Below are 22,685 nucleotides of genomic sequence, written 5' to 3' on the forward strand. Positions count from 1 at the left end.
AATGGGAGATGATAGACCCAATACCCGTGTCACTGTTTTTAGTGATGGCTCTGTAGGTCATACAAAGGACTTTAAACCGGATTCGAAGTTCTACCGGTAGCCAGTGCAGCGATTTCCTGGCCGCAGTGGCTGAGGAGCGTTTGGGGATATCCAGGACAAATCTGGCTATGGCGTTTTGGACCACCTGTAAGCGCTGTAGGTGGCTCCGGTTTAGCCCAGCATACAGCGCATTACAGTAGTCCAAACGAGAGCCAATTAGTGCAACAGCTATTTGTTTTCTTGCCTGCAAGGAAAGATATTTCCTGATCCTTCGCAGGGTATGGATCAAACCCCAACAGGTGGAAACAGTTCTGTTCACCTGACTGCCCATATCAAGGGCTGGATCTAGCATCACCCCAAGATTTTTAGCAGATGTTGTAGGGGAGGGACATATTCCTAATGAGTCAGGCCACCAATTTGCTGACCAGATGTTATCTTTCCCTCCAAACACCAACACCTCAGTCTTCTCCCCATTCAGTTTAAGAGAGTTCTGAATCATCCAGTGACAAACCGCCTCCATACAAGATCTAAACTTGGAGGCGGTAAGCACATCAGAATGGGGGAGAGAGACGAGTATTTGGGTGTCGTCTGCATAAGAGACTACCTCCATCCCGAAAGATCTTATTAGCCTGGCCAGTGGGGTCACATAGATGTTGAAAAGGGTCGGACTAAGCGCCGACCCTTGAGGGACCCCACATAGCACTGGTCGAGATGGAGATAGAAACTCTCCCAGCTTGACTCTTTGTTCCCTCCCGGTAAGGAAGGAGGTCAACAGATCCAGGGCTGCACTTCTCACCCCCACCTCCCTCAGGCGAGATGTAAGCACTGAGGGGGAGAGGGTATCGAAGGCTGCTGTTAGATCTAACAGGATCAGGAGGGTGGTCTGGCCCTCATCTACTGTCGTGCGGATCTTATCAAGCACGATGGTGAGGGCTGACTCGGTACTATGTTCCCTCCTGAATCCATGCTGGGAGGAATCCAGACATCCCGAGCTTTCCACAAAAATAGCGAGATGCTTGTTAAGATGTGCCTCAAGCATCTTCGCAGGGGCAGGAAGCAACGAGATGGGGCGAAAGTTTTTTAGAACCTCCGGATCCAGGGATGCCTTTTTTAGCAGGGGTTTGACTACTGCCTTCTTCCACTCTGTAGGGAAGATACCATCTCTGATGGCTAGATTCATTATGTCTAGCAGTGGTGGTAAGGGAGTCTCCCTACATTGCTTAATAATTTTCAATGGACAGGTATCCAGGGGAGATCCAGACTTGATCTTATTAAGCAGGATCTCCAGATCTTGTAGGGTCAAAGGAGGAAAGGAGTCCAGGGTGCACAGTGGGGAGATGCCAGTAGTAGTCATGTTCATCTCAACCCGAGTGATAGGCGCACTGACACAGGGTCTTTGTTCCTCGAGAGCCAGATGGATATCCTGTATCTTGGTGTGGAAAAAGGAGGCAATCCTGTCACATAAGTCCTGCGAAGGAATAACAGGGTCAGGGGTTTGCAGGTTGACTAAGGAGTCAACAGTTTTAAAAAGCTCCTTTGGCGAGGAAAGCGAGGTAGTCAGGGTAACAAAGTAATCTTGTTTAGCCTGTATAATCTCGGCTTTATATTTCCTGACAAGAATTTTGTGATCTTCCTTATTCTTGAAGTCCCAGCTGGCATGCCAGAGTCTTTCCTTTCGCCTCACTTCTTGCCTCAGAAGTCTGAGGGAATCGGAGAACCAAGGGGCAGATGGTCTCTTTCTTGCTCGGCAGCGGGACTGTACTGGGGCCAATTCATTCAAAGCCTCAGTAGTGACCAGTTCGAAGTGGCCAACTGCATTCTGTACGCTGTCCAAGCCAGTAACAGAAAGACTTGTAGCCCAAGGCGCAAAGGAGTCACTGCTAAGATTCCTGAAGTTTCTAGCGGTTTCCATGGCATGATTCCCTCTTTTACCGGAATCCGACCTATGGTGTTCCAGAGTAAAAGGAACCGCTAGATGATCAGACCAAGATAGATGTATCGGATCCTTGATGGTTAACCGAGAGTCATTCGAGAAGATGCCATCCAAAGTATGGCCTGCCCGATGAGTGGCTCCGCTAACTCGTTGCGTGAGTCCACATGACTCCAGAGCCTCAATAAGGCATGATGTATCGGATAAATCATGTCGTTCTAGGTGATAGTTAAAATCACCTAGAATAGACAGATTTTGTTGGCCGAAATACGGTTCCAGAGCCTGGAGAAGATTGTGAGTGAAATGGGTTCTCGAACCAGGTGGTCGATATACTAAGATCCCATTAAAAAAGGGGCACTGCACTTCCTTTAATGTAAAGTGGAGTGCTTGAAAGCTATCCGAAAAGTCGGATATAGGTACAAAATGACATTGCAGGTGGTCCTTATAAAGGATCGCTAACCCCCCTCCCACTCGACCCTGTCTATCGAGTCTGACCAGACAGTATCCTTCTGGGACCGCTTCAATTAGGTCGGGGTCAGAAGAGTCTTTAGCCCATGTTTCCGTGATAAATACTATGGTAGGCGATTTCTCCAGCACCAGCTCTTTAAACATTAATTTGTTCTTAACAAGAGAGCGGGCATTAAGCAAGATGCCCTCTACTCCTCCTTTCTTATGGCTGGAGATAGCGGGACAACCAGAGAAGGAATTTTTAGGTACAGGAGTGGAAGACCTACACGTGGAGGAACAACCGCAATGGAAGGGGAGAAGAAGATCATCCGGCTCGTATGTGTGCGAACATCGCAGTCGGTTCGGTTTCAGGCACAGTAGTTGCTGATGGGAGTAGCTATAGAGGGCGGGGGGGGGTATCGCCGGAGTCCAGAGGCCAGCCGTCCAGCGCGTCCTCAGCGCGGACGGGCGCAGATGGGCTGGACTCTGGCGTGACTCCGGCGTCACTATGGCGTCCACGCTGCGCGTATACGCTGCGCGCCATATCCTGCTGTCTGTATAGGGCTCTAATCAGACCACGTGTCTGCTCCAGCCAATGGCTGAATAGCGCTAGTGACCCACCCAAGATGGCGTCCCAGACAGACAAAGCGCGGGGACCGGGCCGCCCGAATGGCGGTGAATGTAAACCAGTTAAGATGCAGCAGTGCGATCCGTGTCTAAGGGCACAGGTAGGGACCTAGTAATTTTTAAACAATGTTCTAGCTATATTAAAATCAGGGAATAACGAGCGCGACCAAAGTAAATACAAAACGGGGTATTTAAAATACTATTGCAAGCTTTCAGCGCGTAGCGCTATATGCAGGACGGGGATCAAGCAGGAGTGAAAGACTCTCCTACCTGATTTAAATACTGTCGTCAATTACAGCCTCAGATCAGACCACGTGTCTGCTCCAGCCAATGGCTGAGTAGCGCTAGTGACCCACCCAAGATGGCGTCCCAGACAGACAAAGCGCGGGGACCGGGCCGCCCGAATGGCGGTGAATGTAAACCAGTTAAGATGCAGCAGTGCGATCCGTGTCTAAGGGCACAGGTAGGGACCTAGTAATTTTAAACAATGTTCTAGCTATATTAAAATCAGGGAATAACGAGCGCGACCAAAGTAAATACAAAACGGGGTATTTAAAATACTATTGCAAGCTTTCAGCGCGTAGCGCTATATGCAGGACGGGGATCAAGCAGGAGTGAAAGACTCTCCTACCTGATTTAAATACTGTCGTCAATTACAGCCTCAGATCAGACCACGTGTCTGCTCCAGCCAATGGCTGAATAGCGCTAGTGACCCACCCAAGATGGCGTCCCAGACAGACAAAGCGCGGGGACCGGGCCGCCCGAATGGCGGTGAATGTAAACCAGTTAAGATGCAGCAGTGCAATCCGTGTCTAAGGGCACAGGTAGGGACCTAGTAATTTTAAACAATGTTCTAGCTATATTAAAATCAGGGAATAACGAGCGCGACCAAAGTAAATACAAAACGGGGTATTTAAAATACTATTGCAAGCTTTCAGCGCGTAGCGCTATATGCAGGACGGGGATCAAGCAGGGGAGTACCACCAAAGCTGCTGGATGCCATGGTCAATCTGTACTCAGATACCTGGGACCAAGTTAAAATCAATAATGGCCATTAAACGACTCGCAAGATTACAACTCATACTGGCCTAAAGCAGGGGTGCGTGCAAGTCCCCATGCCAATTTAAAATGTACATGGTCAGTCTTGACAGTCAACTATTGGAAGTGGCAAGCGATCCTCCTAACTAGCAGATGAACCACTCAGATCTCTCCAATATGCTGATTACATTGTTCTATTAAGCCAAACCCTGATGGGCCTTCAGCGTTTAATTACCCACTTGGTACAATGCACCCAAATGTTAAGGATGGAATTAAATAATAACAAAATAAAAGTGATATGCTTTTCAACCAACTCCAGGTGCAACCATATTAGTTTCAAGTGGAAAGATGCCGGAAAACCCTTAGACCTGGTTAAAATATACAACTATTTATGTGCAGTAATAGAGGCCCAATTAGTATTCAGAGAGCACCTAGACCAAATAGGAGCCCTTGTTAACAAACTATGGTGTGCATTTAAACTACTGCAAAAAAAGATTGGTAGCACATCCCAGCACTATCTAGAGGGAATTAGGGCAAAGTTCCTCCCATCACTCACATACGGTTCTGAATTGTTAAAGGGGAGTGATGCAACAACAATAAATCAGCTTAAATTGACTCTGTATAAATGCATCTTCAGGCTTCCGCAATATATATTCCAATCACAGGTGAGACTGGCGTTTGCCCTGTTCCATCAAAACCCGGTCCAACAGGTACTGTTATCAAACTTTGTTGGAAGCTTAGAGAAGCTCCACAAGCTTCACTGGCCACATCGTGTTGGTCAGAAATGAGGAGGCAGCCTAATCACAAAATTGTGGCCAGTGGTCCTTCAGCAGGCCTTAAGCAATTGAAATCTAGATAATGCAGGAATTCAAAACTGAACTTTGTTGCCTTCAAAAAGAATACCAACAAGGCTGCTAAGCTACAATGTTGGAACATTGATAAGACAGAGTTTGCCCAGAAAAGGCATTCATGGATAGTTCTGCACTCCTATACTTCTTGGAGCCCACAACCACATTCAACATCCCATATTGGGAGCTTGTCCATCAAAAACCTGGTACCCACTTAGAAGCAGTCTTGGCCGGATCTTTTAAGTGGCCATAGCCAAGGAGTGAATTTGTAATACGCAGCTTTGAGGGCCCTTCAGATTAGTCCTGCCGCCCTGCAGTGATGGCTCTCCTGAACGGTCACAGTATTCAGCGTCCTTGCATGGCCACCAGGCTTATGCTCCAAGTAAAATGGCTGCTCAAACAGCAAACACTGGCCCTTTCAATTTCAATGTATGACTGTCCCCAGCAAGTAGCAACCTTGGTCGCTTTACAAATATTATGAATACTATGAAGCTACTATTATATGTAAATAAGTGATTTAAACTTAATTCACAGCCGCTCATTTTGCTGTGCTCTTTTATACGTTTTAATGAAGTTACTGTCATTATTTATCATACGCTAGATGGTAAATTGTATTAATGCTTGTGTTTATTGCAATGATTTTTATTAATTGGCAATAACAAATGTATTTACCTACTTACTGGTAGGAACCTCCATGGCTTTCTGTGGGTCTAGTTGTTAGTGCAGACTGCTTCTCAAAGTTACTTCTGTCCTAAAGACAGGTTAGGGAGCCTAGGTTATTTTTTGATTGGAGCTGTCCCCTAAATTTAGCTCTAGTCTTGGGTGATAATGTTAGCAAATGCATGCCCATTACCTTCCCACTAATGACTGGAAAGAGATGGCATAGAACTCCTTACCACCAGCGCATTTTTCTCACTGCATTCATCAACTTAGTTGGCCAAGCCCAACATCAGCCTTACATGCAGCAGCGGTTTCTTCCTGAGGGTAGAAGAGCATCGCCGCCCCACCGGCTGCGAGCCATGCGTAACAAATGTGAAAAATAAAATGCCAATGAAATGAACTTGCCCCCGAGATGAGAGAAATGAGGGGCGTGTCCTCTGATACTGATTGCCAGCATTGACGACTGGGGCAGAGGTAGGCATGACAGTCCAAAGTGCGCATGTCAGTTTGGCTGTCTGTCTTGCGAAGCCCAGCCTGACATGCACACTTTGAAGCTCTCCAACCCAAAATATCTTAAACAGCTGGGTGGAGAGCAAGCACAAGCCTCCAGGGCCTGAAGGAGCTTCCATCCAACCCGCTCCATCCAATACTGGTGCTTCTTTCATGCAGGTTAACAGCATGAGAGCAACATCTGGATTGGTTAGGGAAGCCTCTGGATTGGTAAGGGGAGCTCTTCGACTCCTGCCACAGACGGCGGAAGAGCACAGAGTCAGTAGTGCACCCCATGGGAAGGTACCATTAATTTAATGTTATTTATTTCAAATGTTAATGTAAAGCAGGTCAGTGTAGTGATTTAGTTTGTGTTTATGTTGCATGATGCGTTTTGTTTTATTTTGGGCTTTTGGAGGGAGGGGTTGTTTTATTTTGGTTTTTGGTAAGCAGTGGGGCACTTTGTTCGCCCCACCACTTTCAAAGTTTAACTGCTGCCCCAGCCTACATGTGCATACATTGGGGAGTATTTTTGTACTACAAGCCTTTCCTAAACAATTGGTTTGTACAGCCCTGAAATCGGACACATGGGTACCGGAATTACAGGACAATGGAACAGTGGTTTAGCACCCACTCTGTGGACAACTTGGAGTCCAAAGTGAGAGTATGAGTGTTTCAGGTTATGAGACACAGATGCTAACCGGCTTAAAGTGCATAAATTGATGCAGAGTAATTTGTGGTATCTAAACTTACTGATTATTTCCCAAAATGCTTAAACTAAAAATCACACAATAAATAAAATAAGGGTCACCACAGGTCATGTAAATGTGAGGTGAGTTTACACAGAGTGTCTGCTTTCAGTAGAACAGGACTTCAAACAATGAGCTGGTGATATTTGTGCACATTGTATATATAATGGGCATTCTTTCATACCCAGTAAAGTCCTTGGTAGGAAATCGCCCTCGAGGAGGATGGCTGAACCCCAGAGTACAATGTCTGAAGGACTTTTGAACTTTCAGGTGATGTAGCTTTCTTCTGCAACATGAATACTTAGCGGAAAAAACCTTTCGAAAGAAAAAAAGCAAAACCAGTTTTACAGTCTTGCTTGTTATTTGTTTATTTAACTGTAAGCCACCTTTGTAGAAACAGTGAGTCACTTTGTATCATTGTATTGTATCGATAGGCTTTTAGAGCACGTTTCATAGGTGCAATGCCAATGTGACACAGTACCAGGAAAATGACGTGAACTTAACACACGCCTGCCGCAGCATGGAATCCGTATTGGCGAATCCCGACTGCTGTGGCAACATTCCGCTAGTCTAAAACGGCTGATTAAGATATGAATTTTGCAGGTGCTTAATTTGCACGTGGGAGACACTGCACTCGTTTTGGGAGGCTTTTTTCATCTTCAAACTTTGGCCCGCAGCGAGACGGGGCAAGGCAGAACAAGCAAACAAATCCCCCCCGGCCCTCACTTACCTAACGCTGGAACAGCACACCGCAAGTTGGCCTCGAGCGCGCCTCAGAAGAGACGCGGGAGGACAGGAGCGTGATGCGCGTGAACGTGCATGTTGACGTTCCCGCGCGATCACGGACCTGAGTCGGCTCATGCCCAGGTTTGGAGCTGCTCGTTCACAGCTCTGACTCCCTTGGCAGGGAGGAAGGTGACTATAGTCTCGCTGGCGGGAGCGCTTCGCGCTCCAACGCCAGCTCGACCTAAAAAGGGAAAACTTGGATCGACAAAGACACATCAACAAACAATTACCCACCTGTTGTTGCAGCCCCATAATCGAGAAACTGGCAACCCTCCCCGAAATTTTAAAAGACGTTATGGGGCGGTAAAACAATCTTGCAACAGCAAGCAGCATACAAACCCCCAAAAAGCGTCGACCAAGAGGTAAGATCTAATCGCATCAAAGCAATTACAGAAGCAATAAATTACCCCAATGAAGAAGCAGTGAAAACAGAGCCCGAGGTACAACCCAATCTAACAGATCTTCAACTAGACGCCTCCGAGGAACCTTTCAAACCAGCAGGTGTGGCAGCCAATCCGGCAAAATGGGAAAGAAAGCGCGCAAGAAGGGCCCGGCTCAAAAACAATAAACAGCCTAGCCCTGCCTCGGAAAAAATCTTCCCGCTATTCATAGTAAAATCACCTAGGGAAAAGGAAAAATATACTCCCCCCCCCCCCCCGTATGGGGCGGCACGCTCTGCAAGTGATCAACTTCAAGTTACCCAGTCTCCTAACCCAAAGCAACAGGGCACCAGCCAATCCCCCACATTTCTAAATTCTCCTCAAGTCTTACAAGGGGACGGATGCTCCCCTCTAGAGGACAAAGTAGCCCAAAAAGCCATCCCGGTAGTGCAGCAACAAGGAGGAAAAGCATTAGCCAACAAAGGAGAGGGGCAAGAAAAAATCTCGCTTACATCGGGCAACAGAATCCCGGGGAGCAGTAAAGGTCCGAGTACAGAACAATGTGATTTCCAACAAGAAGAAATAAATAAGGGGTCAGAATCAGAAAAGCAGAAACCTCTTGTGGAGACGTTGGAGGTTCCAACACCACCCAAGTCTCAAAACTTTCCCAAATCAATTGCAGTAACAATAAGGGGAAAAGCTCGCCACTGTGAGCTCCTCAACCGGGATCAAGCGGAGTCGCTAATAGGGAAAACAGCCCAAAAAATCCCGGGAACACTGAAATTGAGATCGGAGGCGACAACTACAAACCCCATTGAGTATGATCCACAAGGTGGAAAAAACACCTCATTAACTTCAACATTTGAAGGCTGAAGGAAGGAAAATATACCCCTCTTGCACAACGATCAAATTCAACCAGATGTGTTCGAACTGAAACTGTCATTCATCCCCGAATACTCGACAAAAGGAACACAAGACACATTAAACAGAGGAAACCTTTTGAGGCTGTTCAATGAAATACCAGAATTAAAAGGAATCCGCTCGTGTGACCTAATATCGGTTGAATTCAAAGAAACAACGGGGAGGGGAGCTGAAGAGACCATGACAATCTGGTGATCTAAGGACCTGGTGGATAAAATAGTATCAATGAGTAGAAGGTTCGGAGCATGGGGAATTATGTTAAAGGCTCACCAACGCCCAAGGTATCCGCACCCCCTCCTCAAAAATACAAAAGAAGTGAATATCTCGGGGAAAAGCTATTCCGCAAGTGTACGCGGCGCACATACCAACTCACCAGCAACTCCCTCCAGGAAGAACAGGAACTACTTAAGAGAAAGCCCCGGAAATACCAAGGGCAGTTCACAGGAAACTAGGGACTGGTCTTGGGTACCCAGAACACTAAACAATAAGCATTCCTAAACAAGTAAATAAAAGCAAAATAACAGAAAGGAGGATGGCCCCCATAGTGGAAGACGCGTGTACAGCCAACATCTCGCTCTGCTCGTGGAATGTTCACGGATTTAAAGATATGGGGCAAGACCACAAAACCGTATCCTTCTTCACCCAACAAGATATAATCTTGCTCCAGGAAACCTGGAACCTGGTCGCAAGCCCAATTCCAGGATTCACAGATCATCATTGCCTGGCAGAAAGACACTCAAGCTTTGGACACCCGAGAGGGGGCCTATCAACATTCATCACACAAAAATTGAATAGGGCAACGGAAGAACTTGATACAGGGGCCAACTCGATCCAAGCGACTAAAGTAAGCAGCAAACACGTGTCCAACGAATCAAAGAGGCAACTCCTACTAATCAACGTTTACATCCACCCTGAAAGAAAAAAGCAGAAGGGAAAATATATAATTCTAACTAAATTAATAACATCAATGCAGAGAAGCCATGAGAACTGTCAAATAGTGATCTCCGGCGACTTCAACAGCAACCTTTTAGCTACTCAGCTGGGAAGTAAGAGAAAAGATACTCGTGGAGCTAGAGCATTAGTGAGTAAATCAGAAGCTCTCGACCTGACAATTCTGAACGGCAACTCCCCGGGGGATATTCCAGCTGCCGTAACATATCTGAGCGGAAAAGTCTCTTCACTGATAGACTTTATAATGATCAGTAATAACTTGCTCCCACAAATCGACAACTTTAGAATCACTCCACGAGCAGAAAGTGATCATCTTCCTCTCATCTTAAACATGAACAACAAAGTTAAGTTTGCACCAAAAATCAAGTCCATCATGCAACCGCCTGAAAAATTCAATCTTCGAAAGTTAAAATGGCGTGGAGTGGCACCCCAATCCATTCAGGAGACAGTTAAGGCTTTCTTGGACAAACAGGGCCCTCAAACAGAGAATGATTGCGTTAACACCTGGGAGCAGCTGGCTCAGTTTTTAGTGCATAAATTCCCAGTCTCTCCGGGACGCACTCCACGAACTGTGACCAGAAGCGACCCATGGTTCAACCAAGACCTCAGAAATAAAAAAAGAGAGATCGCAAGAGAAGTGCGACTCCAATTACAAGCGGAAAAAATGGGTTACAAAACAGAAAAAAAGAAGCTGCACGCATTAAGACGTACTTACAGGAGGAACCTGGGGAGAGCAAAATCAGTGCACAAAGGGTCTATCTGGCTGCAATTATTATCCGCTAGCAAAAAGCCGAATAGCAGTGATTTTTGGGGCATAATAAACAAACTGTCAATCTGCCCAAAATTTTGGCAAGAAGCAGGAATTGGAGCAGATACGTGGATTGCCCATGTGCAATCCCTGTATAACAAGGCAGGGACGGGTCTTGAAAGAAGGCCCCACGGGCAGGATCTCGATCAGAAAGAAATACAAGCTTTCTCCACCCCGGATCATGCGGAAGGTAGCTCGCTACTATCAGAGTCACCCACCAATGAGCCAAACACCCTCACTAATGTGAAGGAGCTAAGAGGCTTTATACTAAAACTTAAGCCCGAGGGAGCGGCTGGTCCAAATGGCATTCCTAACACCATTTTTAAGAACGATCCAGAGTTTTGGTCTTACTACCTTACATCACTCTTCAATGAGATCTACACTCAGTCCAACATCCCGGCTTCCTGGAAGGGGAATATCATCCACCCCATTTTTAAAAAGGGAGATCACCGCAAGCCGGGAAATTATAGACTAATCTCATTGATAGATGTAGAAGCAAAACTGTATGCCTCGTGCCTGTTAATCCAGCTGTAAGGTTGGATGGAGGAAAAAAACATAATCCCAAAGTTTCAGACAGGATTCAGGCAAGGAATGGGCACCATATCCAACCTTGCTATCCTAGCACTTCTAACAGAAAAAGCGCAAAAAAGGGAACTCCGGCTGTTCGCTTGCTTCGTGGATATTAAATACGCTTTTGACAGAGTAAGCAGGAGCCAGCTCTGGAAGAAACTTATCGCATGGGGCTTGCCAAGCTCAATGCTTAACGCCATAACCTCTCTGTACACGGACACCTGGGCAAGAGTTCAGCTGGGTGATGGGTTGAGCACAACTGCAAGTATTCATACGCAAAGAGGCCTGAAACAAGGTTGTGTTTTAGCCCCCAGCTTATTCAATCTGTTTTTATCTGATATTGCACCACACATTGAAAAACCAGATTCTCACCCTCCGAAAATGGCCAATGCGTCAGTTGCCATCCTACAATATGCAGATGACATAGTTTTGCTGAGCCAAACGCCCATTGGTTTACAGAGATCAATAAATAATCTCGTAGCCTATTTGGACAAGGAACAACTGGAGCCAAACAAAGACAAAACAAAAATCGTCCGCCTAGTGGATTGTAAAAAACCCAAGTTCAAATGGACGGCTAAAGGGGCAATTGTTGAAGAACTTAGCTCATATAAATATCTGGGCGTAATAATCGGGCAGGGTGCAACTCATAAAGAACATAAATTGGCACTAAAAGCCAAGGCACAATCATTAATCTATGCATATAGATTATTACGCAAAAAAGTGGACTGCCCAAATTACTCCCATTTTCTAAAAGTAATGGCCGCCCTAATCCAGCCCAGTTTGTCCTATGGCTTGGCCCCATGGTGCGGCAAAGAAGCGCACTTACTGAACGAGCTGCAGACAAAGATCTACAAAGCCGTCTTTGACCTGCCAAAATCTGCCTCTCCTTCCCAGGTCAGACTGGAATTCGGCCTCCAGCATCAGAAGTTCCGGGGAATGAGCTGCTTTATAAAACTCTGTCTTACATTCCGCTCCTCAGACTCGACACTCTGAATAGCTTATGCTGGGATGAAATGAAGCACCAGGGCGATCTTGAAACACCGAACTCCTGGGGAAGCTTTTTGAGCGATTCACTGGCCGAGCTGGATCTACAAACCGCATGGGACAAAGGGTTGGACAGAGGAAGCTTTGGCAAAATTGTAAACATCGCAGCCAAAAAGAAATCTTTGTGGGTTGACAAAAAGGCGCTCACCAAGTGGCGGCACCTTTCTTTGTTGTGTCTTTCCCGGGCACGTACGCTGGACCCTCCCGAAATAGCCCTGTTCGTCCCTCTTCTTTGATAATACTGTCTTGGCACCGGTGGACAGTCATAAACTCTTACAGATTTTCAAGGCATGAAGCATACTTATCTGCCCATTTTAGCTCGCAGCTAAAAATGAGCTTCATAAAGTTCCGAATGGGCGTGCACGACTCAAAAGACTTACACCCACTGTGGAAAAAGGCCTTCAAAGCAGAGCCCTGCTGACTATGCGGCTTCAAAAAAGAAACCTTAATCTACCTACTATGTGCCTGTCCAGCCGTCCTAGACCAAAGGAGACAGTACTTGAAATCAATTTTTAATGATCTGAACATTCGTTCCAGCAGGCAAGCGGTGATCTGCTGGTTGGAGGGCACGTGGAACATCCTGCCATGCCGAGGAGTTAAATACATGAAATTAGTTAGCAGACTTTTACGGCAAGCCGACGGAGATCCTAAATAAAAACGTGTCCAATGACATTATCATCCTCCCTAAGGGGTTTACACTGTTAAATCTGCTGTTCTGAGTTAAAATCGCTGACGCAAGATCTTTTATATCTGAATTTTATTGTTATGTACCTTTTTAAAAAAAAGTTATGTGTATTTCTATACAGAACGATAACGCTATTGTCTATGTAATTCTTTTTATCCGTTCCAGGGGGTTATTGTAATGATTTTAATTAATCAAACAATAAAAACGAACTTGAACTTATATACTGTAGAAGAGAACTGGTTATTGAAACCATTGCAAACCTTTTGAGCTACCTGCAGCTGAGCCTGATTCTTCCTTGTCCTACAGCAGGGTGGGAATGCTAGTGCCAGGAATCTTAGCTCTGGTGGGAAAAGAGGACTAATTGCAGAGAAGAGAAGGGATTTCTGTGCCTCAATATAGCATGCAGTATTCCACCACCCTTTAGGTCATATTGATTGAACTGTACAGTATTGCATTCTGCTGTGAGATTAAAAGTACTTTCTTATTGTTAAAGACAAGCACTGGGCAAAACTGTGTTGTGTCTGTTGGTTGATTGATGTATTCTGAGCTTTTGCTCCCAGCTTCCTCCCTGAGAAGTCTGACTTTTTGCCATCACAACCTTGAGATTCAAGTGCAGAAATGCTTGTACTTGGCCCAGTTTACAGAGCCGTAGTACGATGTATCATGTGACACAAGTTGTAGATGATATCAACCACCATGGTAACACCAACCTGTTTGCCACATGGCCCCCACCATAAAGGGTCTGACATAGCCACTTCCGAACTCTTAGTTGAAATGTGTTCTGTCTTCTTTGGGTTTATGATAAGTCTCATTACCACTTTGAGGGGAATCAAGCTAGATTGCGATAATCCGGTGAGTGGAGCTGTTCCACAGTCCAGTCTGGAGAATGCTCAGGATTCAACTAGCCTTAGTAAGTCCTGCATGAGACCAAGTTAAGTTGGCGAACTGGGCACTATTGCCATTGAGCTCTTTTAGCAATGTTACTGATGTGTAGTGAGAGTTAGTTGTCTAGATTAACACCCGCGGATTTGGTTTTCCGACAAAAGTTGGTTTTCTTCCTGATGTGTTTAATTCCTGTATCCGTGTTTGGGTAAGGTATTGGTTAATTCTGTTTAATCAAGGTTGAACTTTAGGAAGTGTTAGGACAGTTAAGTTTGAGTTAGTTCGTCAACATTTTTCTGAATTGTAGAGTCCTGTTTGAGAGTCAAGGATCATCAGCATATTGATGTATATTTCAATCTAGATCTCTGATATTTGCATTCAGTGTTTCAAAATGCCAGTTGAAGAGAGTCGGGCCAAAATGGAGATTTGGAGTACTGCATGAGGGGAAGGTAAGATAGGGTATCTTGTTTGACTGTTTGAAAGGCTGCACTGACCTAAAAGAGATCAAGATGCAGGACTTTCCCTTGTCAAGTACCTTGAAAGTGTCATCAGTGACTGAAATGGTTGGAGTGTCAGTTCTGCACCCTTCTCTCAAGCATAATTTCTTTTTTTGACTGCAGTCTCTAGTGTTTTGCCTAAAAAGGAAGTATGTTTACCGGTTTAAAATTGCTGAGTTATTCTATATCTGCTGAGGACTTTTTCAAATGGGGCTTACTTTGTCTTTTTTTTAATACAGACATGGAATATTTAATCTTCTAGAGATCATTTTATGAGTTTGGTACTGTTTGCTATGTTTTTTGGTTACAGTGGCTGGGATGTGTCGTCATTTTGCAATGATGGACGCACACATTTTTTATGGGTATTTTTTCCCTAGGTTGACAGTTTAGATACATTCAAAAGATTATCATTTGAACATCTCTTGTAAGTCTGAGCTTGAGATACTATCCTGAATTATTAGGATGCCACTTCTTCTTATCTTTCGTGTTTTTTGTACAAGGCTTTTTTAAATTGTTCTAATTTGTTTTTAAAAGTGCCCTGCACGGTTAGTTGGGGGAGGTTTAGTGATTTTTATTGATCGTGTCAAATAATGTTTTTGGTATATTCTTTGCTTTATTCAGTTCTTTTTAGATGAAGGAACCTTTGCCTTAAGAATTTGTTTTTATATGCCTTCCAGGCTAAATTCAGGGCATCTGAGTTGGGAAAGGATTTTTGTAAATGTTATGGGGTCTCAGACCACTGCGGTTGCAGGGAGCTTCAAGGCTTCCAAGATGTTGTTGTGTTTGCTGGGACACTGCAGACTGTTGACGTCTTTGGAGACAAAAGACGTTGTGAAGTATAACACAGAAGCTATAGAGTTGCATATAATTGTGTGGCAGTTTATAGATTTGGAAATGGTACAGGTATGTGTGTGATATCCCAAAGCATTGGAGGCCATTCGGGGATCTTTGGGGTGTAGTGAGTGGTATGGTTACAGATAGATGCTGTGGGTGTATCAGGGGCCTGGGGTGGGTGTAGGGTTATAAAGAACTGTTAATGGTGCAGTGGGTTGGGAGAGTAGGCGGGCTGTTGGCAGAGTAGGGAATGTTGAAGGGGTGATGGAGAGCAGCACGTAGTATAGATGTCAGGGAAACCTTGGAGGAGAAGTCAACTGTAGAGATAGCAAGCTGTGACATTTTCATGGACCGATACCTTTGAATAGCAAGAAGCTCTGAGGATGTAGAGCAAGGACTGGAGGCTTTACAGGTAGCTCTAGGAACTCTATTATGACAGGACTCTGTTTCCAGTTGCACACTTTTCTGTAAGAAACCATTGTTTGTGTGTGTTAATCCATTAACACCACCAAGGCTACAATTCCTGAAACACATTAAGTTGTCAACTGGAATACTTAAATGAAGGGAGCTGGCAAACTTAGGTTTCTCTGCATGTGGCAGGAAGCTGTGGCCGGTGGCGTGCTCAGGATAGACAATGAAGAGAACTCTAGAGGGATTTTGGCTGATGGAGACTTGTAGAAGACATATGGCTTCTAGGAAGGGGCGACAATTCTAGGGGGTCTATGAATATACTGATGGGTGTGGATTGCACCTAGAGGATCAGTTAAATTCTCAGGCAGTTGTGGAGAAAGGTGCGTGCAGCTCTATGGAACGTTGAAGGGTCCAGCCAAGGCATCTGGGTTTGTATTGAGGGCCCAGCCAAGGAATCGGCTGTGGATGTCACAGGGAGCAGTGCTGTTTAATTGCAGGGAGCTGTAGATCTTGAAAGGAGCCAAGGAACAACATTGACCTGTGTGGTGATGGTGCAGACTTTGGAGTTTTGTGAGGAATGCAGAGGCCAGGATGATGGTGGTGTAATTTGTACTATGTGGTTGTAAGGATAAATGCATGAGTTGGTGGGGGACTGCTAGGGGTCCAACAATGGTTGCATCAATGTAAGAAACTGGCTCTATATATACTGCACCAAGGTAAGGTACAGTGTATATAGAGTCCACGGGTCTCCAGAGGTTTGGCAGAGGCTAAGGTTAGATAGAACCTCACTCTCGAAAGTGGTAGCTTGGTAGAGCAGTAAGGCATTATCAGAGGACCGTGTAAAGCATTAGATGTACACACTCAGTCAGCAAATGATCTCACACACTCAAGAACTGAACTCTAGGCCAAGTGTTCTGTATAAAAAATATACTGTTCTTTTATTTCTAGAACCAAGCAAGCCAGGTGCAGGTAAGCATAAAAACATTTTTCAGTAGTAAATTACTTATATGAACACAGTTCAAAATAGCAGCGTAACTTGTACTGGTTTTGATTACAGTTTTAAGAAAGCAGTTCGAAACACATTGCAGGTACAGTACATTCAATTGAATGGGCTTTTTAAGTAAAATGCAATTAATTACTTTTCAGATTACGTTTGCTAACACAGGACTGGATCCTGGATTCAGTCCTGGGACATTTTCTGAAAAAAGGTGAGTAAATGCGTTTTGGTTAAAGGTATGATTTTTAAGGAATATTATTGCCTTTCAAAAGTTAGAAACTTTTTCACATAGAATCACCAATGTTATCCTATGGGAGGAAATTCACTTAGCAGGTAAGTTAGGTTATCGTTATATATCAATGCTATCCTATGAGGAAAAATGAGTTATTGGTTTCAAGGTAAGTAATCAGTCTTTTGAGTTAGGGTTCTGGGGTTAGACTAAGGGATCTCACAGGGTCAGTCATGCACTTTTGTTGCACCCTCAGCTGCACTCGGGTGGCCGTGTGCAGAGCATTGAGGCCCAATGTTATCCAATGGGGGATAGGGAGACTCCGGTTGGTGGCGGCTGGCAAGCAGGCCACAGGGTTGTGGGAGCAAAGCTCCTAGGGTTAAGCTCAGGGCGCGTTGGGGATCAAGTTAGCAACAAAGGGGCACCCTCAGCGGCGCTAGGGCAGCCGGGTGCTGGGTGCTGGGTGCTGTTCTGAGGTCGGGTGCCCTGTTGATTTCAATGGGAATTCTCCGGGATAAAGAAACACTGCAGGCTCGGGGATGAGGATCTTCCAGGAGTGACCACCACTTTGAGGGGTAAGTTGGGATATAGAGGGATGGTTAGGCACCGCTAGGTTGGGCACACAAGGCCGTGGGGCGTCTGGTGCAGGGGTGCCTTTGGTTGTCGGATTTTCTTACCCGCTCTGGTCGCGGTAGGGGGGGCCCTCTGGATTGAGGCTGCAGGCATCGTCTGGAGGCTTGAGGCAGATCAGGGGTAGGCGGATCTTGGGTCACGATCACTGGGGGGACCTCCTTGTGGTGTTTGTTCACTGAAACACGGGCCGAGCTCGGCGGGTGCAGAGTGTGCTGGATACGCGGTTCCTGGTTGGCACCAGAAGCTGCAGTTCAAACACGCTCGGTGTTCACGGGAGAAACGGCTTGGGAAGTGAATGCAGGCAGGTCCTTTGTGGTTTGTGAGGTTGCTGGCCGCTAGATAGGCTGGGATTTCGCAGGAGCAGGTTCGAGGGGGGGACAGGCCTGTAGGGCTGGGGCCAAGTCAATAGGCGTCGTCCTCTTGTTAGCTCTGCACAGCTTCTCGTACTTCTTCTTTTCTTGTCGTTGCTGGATCTGAGGAAGGAAGGTTCCGGGTGCCCCTAAATACAAAATTTAGGGGATTACAGGTAGGTAAAGGTCAGGGACCATTGGGTCCCTTCCCTGGGGTGGGTCCACCCCCTATTCTGCCATTCTCCAGTGGGAGGGGGGCAGGAGCCTGTCCCTGGTTGGCTGGGTCCCCCATCCTAAAGATGGCGGGGATTCAAGGTTGTGCTTCACCTCGCCTCCCCCACCCAAGGGTTGGAGTTGGCAGAGGTGGGGACACCTCTCTTCCTCACTTTGTTTTTCCCGCAGGGTCTCCCGCCCAAAGTGGGGTGTAGAAGCAGTGGGGACCAATTGCTGAGTACAGCAATGGTCTGGAGAGGCTCACAAAGGCGGTATGCCTTTGAAGCTTCTCCTTCGTGAACCCTGGCCATCCTGGGGGAGGAGGCTTGGCACCTCGTCCCAGGATGTGCATTGTTTCTGGTTCCCGAGAGCGGCAAGCTCTCGACCCAGGGGTCCAGAAACATGTCTGGGGGTGGCAGCCTCGGCAGCCACTCAATCCGGTCACTGTGAGTTGGTCGAGTTTCAGGGAGCATTTCTAAGATGCCTTCTGTCGTGCATTTTACATTAAATCCCACGCTGGCATCAGCGTGGGTTTAATGTGCTGAGAAGTTTTATACCAAACTTCTCAGTCTTCAGTGTAGCCATTATGGTGCTGTGGAGTTTATAATAACAACCTCCCAGCACCATATACTCTTAATGGCAGCACTGCTCTTACAGTGCCCAGGAATGTCCCTGGGTACTGTAGGGGTACAGGGCTCATGCACCTGTACCCTCACCACTGGCATAGGGCACCCAGCTAGAGGGGTGACTGATGTATGCCAGGGCATTGTTTTGTGGGCATGGCACACAGGGATGTGTGCCATGTCGTCCCTTTGTTTTGTTCTGCACCAAGACACACAGCCTGACAAGGCAGTGTGTGTGTGTCAGGGCACAGGGGCTCTAAGGGTGGCACAATAAGTGCTGCAGCCATTAGGGGCCGTCTCTGATCACAGTGCCCTGGGTACCTAGGGTACCATTTACCAGGGGCTGACATGTGGCCAGAGATGCCAATTGGGTTTAGGCTTCAATGCAGTTTTAGGGAAAGAACACAGGCCCTGGGTACCTGATTGGCAGGAGCCCAGGGCACACTCAGTCAAAGTACATCAGCAATTCAGCAAAAAGTGTGGGCATACCATGCAAGAAAGAGGGCACTTTCTCGCAATCAAGACCTCCCAGAGCCTGTTTGGGTGCAGCACTGGATTTAAGATTTTGGGGTTCTGGGACGACAGTAGCTGAGAGGGTTGCTGGAACTTGTGTGCTGCAGAGATGAGGGCAGAGATCTGTTTGCGAACATGATAGAGAGACTTCTTCTAGGCAGTCCTCTTGCCTGGCAGTACTTTAGAGGGCTAAGCCATCCTGATAATGGTGATGTTCTGAAATTATAAACAAGTAGTGTCTTGTTCTCCCTGACTCTGGCTTTTGAGCTTTCTGAAGATGTGCACCTTTTTAAAGACACCCTTTCTCTCTAATTGTAGGACAGTGGCGAAGAAAGCAGCCCTTGGGACAGCCCCCTGACGAGTGCACGTGATCCAGTAAAAAGGAAAGAGCACAATGCCAAGAATGCTGTATGTATGCAAATGGAATGACCTGGCGGCGGTATAATAAGCATTGTATTCATGCAGAGGAGAAATCAAAATCCATATTTTTTCAATTTTACTAAAATCTGGAAAGTAGTGAGTGGAAACAAGCAGTGTGTGGTGGAAGACATTTTACCGCATAGGATATTGTATACTTTTGAATCAGTGTCTCCACTTTCACAATTTGAATCTTTAATGGTCTTTTGGGGGAAGTCCTTTTCTATTGCACTGTCTGTTGCCAGTTTTAAATAGAGCCACCCAGTGCATGCTGTTATTGTTTTAAATGGGGAAAAAGTATTGTGGTAAATGTGTGACGGTACTAATCCTATTCCTATTGGGCTTTTTTACTTCTTTTGGAAGAGATAAATCTTATCTTGACCAATAATCGGTCTGTCCATTGAAGTAGGGTCCAAAGTTCTGAAAGTACAGGAGTATGCCTGAACTCAGTGTGCTTCAGCTCCACACCAGAACCCTCCAAAGCAAAAAGTTAGCCTCCCATCCCTTTCTAATATGGCCGACCCCTATCGCCCATGACCACTATAAGAGGCGGGCCGGCACAACCCGTCAGCCCCTGTCACGGTTTCATGGGCCTGCCTACTGCCGTGTTGTCACTTTTGGCGGTCTCTCCTTCTACGGCGGGTACTGTTCGTACAGTCCTGTTTTCCGGTGGGGCCTTGGGGCTCATCCGATTCCTGGTGCTCGCCCTTGGTTTTTCCTCTGCCTCACTGGCGTTCGTGTTGGGGTTGTCTGCCTTGATCGGGGTCCTCCAAGGGGTGCGTTTCGGGTGTTCCTGTGCCTTGTTGCCAGGTGATGCTTTGCATTGTCCTTCTCTTGGGGGCTTGTCCCGTCCGGTGGGTCTTAGTACTGCTCAGCCGTCCTGGGTACGGGTTCTTCCCGTCTTCTCTGGTTCCTGTGGGTGCTCCTTCCCTTGTCCCGCCGCCGGTTCCGGTCGGCAGGTGGTTGTGCTCACCTGGTTTGGTCCAGTCTGGGTTGGTGGTGCCCTTTCTCTTCCCCTTCCGTTGGATCGCGGGTGGGGTTTGCAGCTGTCTTCCCACCCTGTCTGCAGGTGCGGCCTACGTTCTTACTTTCAGGTGTCCCTTTCCGCCCTAGGGGCTGGGCTTGGGTTCCTGGTCTGTGCGAGTTCGGTTGGGTCCCCTGCTGTGGGGTTTCCTGTCAATCTTCTGTTGGCCGTTCCTTGGCTTGTCTGGGGTTTGCCTGCGGGGGCTTCTTGTTTCTGGTATGGGCGTTTTACCCATGCCCCGCTCTCACGGGGGGTTGCTGGGTTTTCTCCCTTTGGTTTTTGGGCTTCTTTCCTCTGTCCTTGGAAGTTTGGCTTTTCCCCTGGGGTCAGGGGGTTGTCGCCCAAGGCCGTTTTTCTTAAGGGGGTGGGGGGTGCAGCATGTTGTTTTCTCTGGTGCTATTCCTCCCGTGGCTTCCGTCTTCCTGGGCGCTCCCTCTGGCTGATGTACCGGGTACAGTTGTCCTGGGCGGAGGCTTCGGTCTTGTCTCTCTAAGCGGTCTCTCTCCCGGGGTGGGAGACTGTGGTGGCAGACCATCTGAGTCAGTTGTTCCCTTCGTGTCTGACCTCTCCCAGCTGCCCCTGGTGTTTCCGCGCCTGGTGGACCTGTTTGGCCTTCCCCGAGTTGTCGTGTTCACAGTAACCACAGAGTGGGGTGCTGCTCTTCTTCCTTGCTTCTGCACTCTCCTTCCGTGTCCGGGGGTCTGGTGGGTGGATGCTCTCTTTACCTGGCTTCGTGTTCTCCTGTTTGCCCTTCCCCCCCTTCCCTTGTTTCCTCAGGTCCTCTGCTGGTTCCGTCTGGACATGGCCCTGGTATTCTTGGTTGTTCCCTGTTGGGTTTGCCAATCCTGGTGTCCTCCCCTGTGCGAGCTGGCGGTTGGGGGCTGTTGGCCGCTTCCGGATCCTGTCACGTAGCCCTCCGCTCCCCGGAGCGTGTTTTCACCGGCTCCTGCTGCGATCTTGGCCTTTGCATGGGTGTCCTTGTTGGCTCTGGGGTGTTCTTATGGAATGGTTGCCTTGCTGCTGGGTTGCCAGTGGTCTTCCACCTTGCTGTCCTGTTCCCGCCCCTGGTCCTCTTTTACTCGTTGGTGCGGGCTGCGGGGGTCCGTCCCTGTTTCGTTGGTCCCCGTGTGGGTCCTTGGATTCCTGGCGGGGGCTTTTCCCCTGGGGTTGATACCATCCACTTGGTGGGCGCGATGGGCTGTCCTGCAGGTTTTCCGCTGTCCGAGCCTGGTTGAGCTGGTTTCCTTGCTTGCTCGCTTGTTGCTGTGCTCTTCTCTGCGGCGGCTTTGGGCTCTCTGCCTGGCTCTTCCTTGGGGTCTTCCTTTGCTGTTGCGGGCCCAGTGGTTCCCCCCCTTTTGTGCCCCTGTGCTCAATGGTTCTTTGTTCCTCACCTTCTGGCAGTTGTCTTGGTTGCCATTGTCTCTTCTGCCTGGATGGGCATGCTTGGGTTTTTTTCTTCGGTCTCCTCTGTTCTTGCGGATTCTGCCGGCCCATCTGGTCCTGCGGCTTGTCACTCGTTTTCTGCCCTGGTTCCTCTTCCTTGTGGCCCGTTCTCGTAAGGTGTCCTACTTTCTTTTTCCCCTGGGGCGGTTGCCTCACTGTCCGTGCTGGATGTCGGTTCTGCGGTGGGAGTTTTCCTGGGCCGCACATCCGCTTTTTGTCTACATGACTTTTGTTCATGTCCTTTGTTCTGGTTCGTTTTGGGCTCTGTCCCTCTCTGTACAAGTTTTCGCTGGTTTGCACAGGTTTTCCTGTTATCGTGCCGGTCCCTGGGTTCTGTGCACCCGGGTATTGTCCGGATCATTCCGCTCGGAGCGTGTCGGTGTTGTGGGCCTCTTTTGGGATGTTTTCCACTGTAATGTTCTGCTGGGCTGCATCTGGGTCGTATCCGCGCATGCCCTTGGTTTCTTGTGAGTTTTCCATGAAGCCGCTTGGCTTTGGTATGTGCTCACTTCTTTAATCATGTGGCGAGGAAGACTTACAAGGAGGTAATGCCCCGATTACTTACCTGTAATCTTCATTACTCCGAGTGTAGTCTTCCTTGCCACGTGAGTTCCCATCCCTCCATTCCTCCCTCCCTCCCTGTCTAG

At 47.4% G+C, this 22,685-nt stretch overlaps 1 protein-coding gene across 2 annotated transcripts in view; it reads left to right on the forward strand.

The window, feature by feature from the left end:
• LOC144771921 (uncharacterized) overlaps positions 1 to 22,685 on the forward strand; it is a 229,990-nt gene that overhangs the window by 12,161 nt on the left and 195,144 nt on the right. Inside the window, exon 2 of one of the 2 annotated variants that reach the window (XM_078656160.1) lies at positions 19,473 to 19,562. The exons of the other annotated variant lie outside the window; for it this stretch is intronic. Within the exon in view, the coding sequence (XP_078512286.1) occupies positions 19,473 to 19,562 (90 nt within the window). The remainder of the gene's footprint in view (positions 1 to 19,472; positions 19,563 to 22,685) is intronic. 2 annotated transcript variants of the gene reach the window in all.

The sequence above is a fragment of the Lissotriton helveticus genome, chromosome 1_1 (assembly GCF_964261635.1).
Source record: "Lissotriton helveticus chromosome 1_1, aLisHel1.1, whole genome shotgun sequence".
Taxonomy (NCBI): Eukaryota; Metazoa; Chordata; class Amphibia; order Caudata; family Salamandridae; genus Lissotriton; species Lissotriton helveticus.